The sequence below is a fragment of the Acipenser ruthenus genome, chromosome 52 (assembly GCF_902713425.1).
Source record: "Acipenser ruthenus chromosome 52, fAciRut3.2 maternal haplotype, whole genome shotgun sequence".
In the NCBI taxonomy this organism is placed as follows: Eukaryota; Metazoa; Chordata; class Actinopteri; order Acipenseriformes; family Acipenseridae; genus Acipenser; species Acipenser ruthenus.
The window spans coordinates 6,958,281-6,964,622 of NC_081240.1; the positions used below are offsets into that span (position 1 = coordinate 6,958,281).

The 6,342-nt window shown below is 43.8% G+C and overlaps 2 protein-coding genes across 6 annotated transcripts in view; one reads left to right on the plus strand and one right to left on the minus strand.

Annotated features, from left to right (window-relative positions):
- Positions 1 to 6,342, plus strand: part of LOC117433057 (GTPase IMAP family member 8-like) — a 267,258-nt gene that overhangs the window by 145,973 nt on the left and 114,943 nt on the right. The gene's annotated exons all lie outside the window — the stretch shown is intronic.
- LOC117433050 (GTPase IMAP family member 8-like) overlaps positions 1 to 6,342 on the minus strand; it is a 50,986-nt gene that overhangs the window by 12,444 nt on the left and 32,200 nt on the right. The window contains exons 2-4 of one of the 4 annotated variants that reach the window (XM_059016318.1): positions 3,385 to 3,516; positions 2,548 to 3,204; positions 606 to 734 (exon numbers count right to left, since the gene is read on the minus strand). In XM_059016318.1, the coding sequence (XP_058872301.1) occupies positions 606 to 734; positions 2,548 to 3,204; positions 3,385 to 3,516 (918 nt within the window). Of the gene's footprint in view, positions 1 to 605; positions 738 to 2,547; positions 3,205 to 3,384; positions 3,517 to 6,342 lie in introns of all 4 variants that reach the window. The other 3 variants (XM_059016319.1, XM_059016317.1, XM_059016320.1) reach the window with 3 other exon arrangements.

A 6,342-nucleotide genomic window follows, 5' to 3' on the forward strand; every position in this document is an offset into this window, starting at 1 on the left:
CCCTCTTGAACTTTCATCTCTTCACAATTTCTTTATCCTGATTTTGTTTTTCCCCCTGTCTCTTCATCTCTACTGCAGCCGATTCTTTTCAGCTCGGAGAATCAGCAATCAATGAATGATTGCAAATACAGATGAATTAATGAACTGTGATGGGTGCTCAGGGCCCGATGAAGTTTACAATTCTCTCCAACCATATTCAGACAATGGCCCAATGTTTATGTTCTAATGTTCTTCTTAAGAGTTGTGAGTTTCTCAAGGGCAGTTGCAGGGATTTTTATCCCTCAATTCTGCTTGAGAAAACCATTGGTTAATTCATTTAATCGCAAATGTTATTTCAGCAATTCTTAAAGCAGGGTTGTGAATATTTTTACAAATGCACCTACAAGTGCAAAATTCAAAATATATACTTTCTGCAAATAATTAGATATCAATTATTATTACATATTTGAGTCATAATACAGGAATCATTAGCGTACATGTAACAAAGGCATTTTGATTTGATTTGTTATTTGTACAGGGTGCTAGTACAAGAATATTAGAGCAGGAGATTTACTGTACTGCTGGTCATCTCCATCAGGTAACCTGCCCCTTCTGGACATACGTACTTGCTGCCACATTCCCGAGCTCCTTTTTGCCCAGGATGGTGTTTCCTGAGGCACTTTTCCCAACTCCAGTCTTCTCAACCATGACCCTCTTCAACTCTGGGGAACTGCCTGGGGTTGTCTTTCCATGTGCTTCTAAAGAAAAAAAAATTACATTTCTAATTACATATATTTATGTGATTGGTATATTTAAATGCCTAAATGATGGGTGCATAACAATTCATCCCAGCAACAATTTGAAAAAATCTCCACAACTGTTCTTGTGAAACGTACATATCTTCTGAATATCTGACTGACAGGGAACCGGGTCGCTGGTTCCTGTGCAAGTGTGTACCTGTGAAAAATCAGCTGCGATGTGCAGTTGGAGACATGCTGCTTAGCTACCAGTTGAGTGGCAGGCTTGCCCTGAGCTAAAATGATCGGGAGGTCTGGAATGGCTGGGGGCGTGCCTGGGGATGCTGTGCAGAGCTCAAAAAGCCGCTGCTCTACAGATAGGGGCTGCTGCAAGGCCATTGCTGTACAGACGGGTGCTGAGTGAGAGTGTTTACATCGGGAGGTAAGCGTCCGCTCTGCATGAACTACTACTACGGAGCCCTTTAACTGCAAGACGGGGCCTGTGAAGGCGATTGACCAGCACGGACCGTCGGAATGGCCCGGAGTCGCTGGGAGGCCAGCACTTCAGAAACAACACAACAGAAGTAGGTCAGCTTAGGGGAGGTGGATCCCAAACCAGTATAGAGAGGGTTACCGGAGAGTAGTAGGTTCCTGGAGCGGGACGTTCCTTTTAGAGAGACTAGCGCTCGTCATGTTGTGTGGCAAACTTATTTTTAGCTTTTGTTTTTATTTCTTTATTAAATGTGACACTAGGTCTACCGTCGCTGGTACCCTAGTGTCAGCTCGGTGTTAAAATTAAATCTGCACGCCTGAGCAGCGTATCAACACCCATGCTCTGTGTCTATCAGTATTTTCCAGTGACTACCCACACATGTAAAAAGGCACCCTGTTACACTGACCCAATGTTTTTTTTTGCCACAAACAGATTTGACAGAAATTGAAATGGTGGAAAAGATATTTGAAGGACCACTACAATACTATTAATTGGGGGTTCATGACATTTCGGCCCTGGCAATTTGTCCCTCTGACACTAGGTTACCACTTTACTAGGTGGAAATATTTTAGAGTCATAATACAGGAATCATTAGTGTATATGTATTTTGATTTGATTATGTGTACAGGGTGCTAGTACAAGAATATTAGAGCAGTGGTTTACTGTACTGCTGGTAACCTGCCCCCTTCTGGACATTAATACTTGCTGCCCTGAGCAAGCTGGGAAAGGTCCTCCCAGCGTGCACAGGCACTGATACACAGACCTGCGTGACTGCTAACAAGAGCTAAATATAGCTTTCGTCTGTCCTGTAATAAAAGCAGGTGAGAACTCTGTTAAATACCCTTCTGAATTGCTTATTTGCAGGGAAGGAAAATAAATTGCAGCAAGTGTTCAAAGGAGAACTTCTGAGTGCCGAGATTTCTTCCTAAACTCCATTTACAGAACGCAGTGTAACCTGAGTGGGCGGGGCCATTCACCAGGATCCAGCATAAGAGATATGACTGACAGCCCTGTACTGCAAGTAGCTTCTATCTCTAGCCTTGGACAGGGACAGACACAAAGGCTTTTATTTAAACAGCCCCCCTTAGCTTGGAGATTGGTTGTGCCTCCATATGTCAAGAGCCATCTGCACAGTTTGCATTCCACTTTGTTTGGGCTGGACTCAAACAGTAAACCAAACGGTAGTCGAGAGGTGCGTTCGTGTCTTATGCTGATGTCAGTATTATTAACTTGTTACAGACACAAAGAATGCCTTTCTTTGGATGAAAAAGGGCACAGGAATATTTCCCAGTAACTGGGGGGGGGGGGGGGGGGGGGTTTGGAGAGTTCACAGCTTACCAGAATCAGTTGGCTTATCATTGGCTCCATCTTGACAGTCCATTCCTTTTTCCTCATTGTCCTCTTCACTCTTCATCTGTGTGATCATGTCACTGGTGTAGCAGCTTTCTTCATTCTTTTTCACCATCCTGTCTATCTTCTCCAGTAGCTCAGTGACCTGGGTGCAATCACTCTTTTCCTTGTTGTTGAAGGAGTGATACCGGCTCCCACACACCTCAACAAGCTCCCGGAGCTCCTTGCTGGCTCTCTGAATGAACTCCTCAATCGTCTCATCTTCCAGTTTGTCCTTATGGCTGAAAAGGACCATCATGTATCTCTTAGCTTCTGCTCCAAACCTCCTCAGGATTGTCTCCACTGTTCTCTTGTCTTCATCTGTGAATCGGCCCACCTCAATCACCAGGAGAATAGCGTGGGGTCCCGGGGCAGACAGAGCAATGCACTCCACAGCCTTTGTGCTGAAGGCTGGAGTGTCGACCACAACAACACATCTCCCAGAAACAACTACTTCTCTCTTCTCACATTCTTTTGTAACTGAGGAGTCGCTGGTTTTTGAAGTAAATGCCTTTTTGCCCAAGATGGTGTTTCCTGAGGCACTTTTCCCAACTCCAGTCTTCCCAACCAGCACTATCCTCAACTCTGGGGTGTTTTCATGCGCATCTAAAGAAGAAATGAAAAGGGGGTTCTAATTAAATATATAATTTGTGTGATTGGCAGAAAAAGAATATGTTAACCACACACTATTGTACCAAAACTGAACCTAAAAACAGGCGATATACCAGTATTATTGTTGGTACCACTACTTTTTAATGGTAACCTGCCCATTCTGGACATACATACTTGCTGCCACATCCCCGAGCTCCTTTTTGCCCAGGATGGTGTTTCCTGAGGCACTTTTCCCAACTCCAGTCTTCTCAACCAGGACCCTCTTCAACTCTGGGGAACTGCCTGGGGTTGTCTTTCCATGTCCTTCTAAAGAAAAAAAATGAAGTTGTTTCTAATTAGCAGTATGGAGTAGTGGTTAGGGCTCTGGACTCTTGACCAAAGGGTTGTGGGTTCAATCCCAGGTGGGGAACACTGCTGCTGTTTCCTTGAGCAAGGTACTTTACCTAGATTGCTCCAGTAAAAACCCAACTGTATAAATGGGTAATTGTATGTAAAATAATATGATATCTGTATAATGTGAAATAATGTATAATGTGATAACTCGTAACAATTGTAAGTCACCCTGGATAGGACGTCTGCTAAGAAATAATAATAATAATAATTACATATATATTTGTGTGATTGGCTGGCGTTGAAACATTTGCCAAGATGAAAGCGAGACGCTACCCCCTTTTATTTTATTTACGATGAGCAGTGTAAACATATTATTTAAAACTGTGCTACATATTGTAGCGATCAGGGGGTGCACCCCTCCCCATGAAAATAAAGTGAATTAACCACAGGTGCTGGACATTGGGTGATGAATGACAAATAAAAAGTGGAGCTGATAGCAATGTAGGAGAGAGAAAATGACACTGTTAAAAGAAAGGACTGTGGTGCCAGATACTGAAGAAAATCATACTGTTCACATATTATTAGCAAGGCGGACTATAGCAGTGCCAGAGGGGAGAGAAAATACACAGGACTGCAGCCTGATCAGTAGAATCTCGGACTGAATGTTTATTTTTCAAGTTATAGTGTGTGATATTATATTTTGATTTATGCATTGCAGTGTGTTGTGTTTTGATTTTGAAGAGTGCAAAGAAGTAGGCTGATTATTCCTGAGTTTGTTTCCTTGGAGTGTCCTCTATCCCTGCCTTGTGGAGATATAGTTTTAACCAGAGGGGTGGTTTAATATATCTATCTGTGTCAATGTCTGTACCTTGTTCTCGCCCCACAAGCGGACCCTCCGGTTTGAAAAAGGTGATGGCAGCAAAAATCGCTGCTGGTAACATTAATTGAAGAAGCAGAGGTTTCATTGCAACATTTCTACTTGTGACAGTCACAGGAATGTGATGCTTATTTAGCAGTTTATGTTGATTGGTTTATATTTAATACAAAGTATCATTACTCTTGATGTGGTCTTTTTAGTGGATTTTATTGTTTTTATTATTATTATTAAAAGTGGTCAATTCAGTTTTTCAATGCAGATTCGTTCTTCTGCTTGTTAATTTTCCAATGTTTTGCATATCCTGGTTTGCTTTATACTTTGGGGGTGTACAATACAGCGTCATTGTGCTATAAAATAAAACTGTAACTTGATACCCACTGACATAACCTTTTAACGATGTTGCTGGAATGGTGCAATTTAGTTATGTTAATGCTATAAGGGTGTATGTTACTGGCTTGACAAGCCACTAATGTAAAATGACTAATCACCAAAGTAGGAAAGCTTGTGTCATTTTTTTTAGAACATGTACAACTTAAAATTGGTACACATAGTCATTTCTGTACTCTGATTGGTCCAAATGAGTATTTGAAACGTGTACTACACAATGCGTTTGACCCAGATGGCCTTTCATATAACTGCACGTTATATGGGAATGTGTGCAAACCGAGTACATGTGCGTCCTTAACATCACGTTATGAGGAAATACGTTCAGTTTGTGATTGTCAGTGACAGAAAGGGTGAACGCAATACAGCGATAAGCAGAAATCAATATTCTGGAGATGATTATTGCAGGGGTCGTGCCCCTCCCCTTGTGCACGCCCCTGAGTATACGGTACGGTTTCTGATAAATCGCACTACCTGACGCGATCTAATTAGAACCAGTGTCATGGGAAATAAATTCACCGGGAAAATAAGTTGATTGCGCAAGCACAGTAATGCAAAAGGCGGGGCAAAAGTTTGATTTAAAAGGGGAGGTTCACTGCATGGCTTTTTATTTTTATCTGCCCGTTTTATTTGCAAGACTGTATGTTGGTGTGTGTTCGTGCCACTGTTTTTGTATTAACTTTAAAATCTGTGTTAAACGACTCTATATGGTAAATTGTTTTAAACTTTTTTTATGTTTCTGTAACATCGTTGACACCTCCTGGATGCACTCACATCACCTCACACAACCTCTCTAAATCTGACCTCCTTTTCTTTCCCTCCTCCTTCTCCTCCCCCTCCTCTGATCTCTCTATTTCCATTCCTCTGGAATCTACCACACTCTCTCCCTCCTCCTCCGCTAAGAACCTCCGAGTCACCCTTGACCCCTGCCTCTCGTATTCCCAGCACATCTCCACTCTGGCACGCACTTGCCGATTCTTCCTGAGCAACATCCGAAGAATCCGACCCTTCCTCACCAACTATGCTACCCAGCTCCTGGTCCAGGCCCTGGTACTCTCCCGCCTAGACTACTGCAACTCCCTCCTGGCTGGCCTCCCTGCGTCCACCACCCGTCCGCTCCAGCTGATCCAGAACTCTGCTGCCCGCCTGGTGTTCTCTCTGCCTCGCTTCTCCCACGCAACTCCACTACTCCGCTCACTCCACTGGCTCCCGATCACCGCTCACATCCAGTCAAGACTCTTGTACTAGCCTACAGATGCCTTGACCAGACTGCACCCAGCTACCTCCAGACCTTAATCTCTCACTACCCCTCCACTCGACCTCTCCGCTCCGCCTGCACTAGAAAATTGGCTGTACCTCCTCTACGCTCCCCTGCCTCCAGAGCCCGCTCCTTCTCCACCCTCGCTCCGCAGTGGTGGAATGACTTTCCTACAGGATGTCAGGACTGCCCAATCCCGGCCACCTTCCGGCACCTCCTCAAGACTCACCTCTTCAGACAGCACTTGTAGAAACTCCTCTTTTCCCTCTGGGCACTTTAT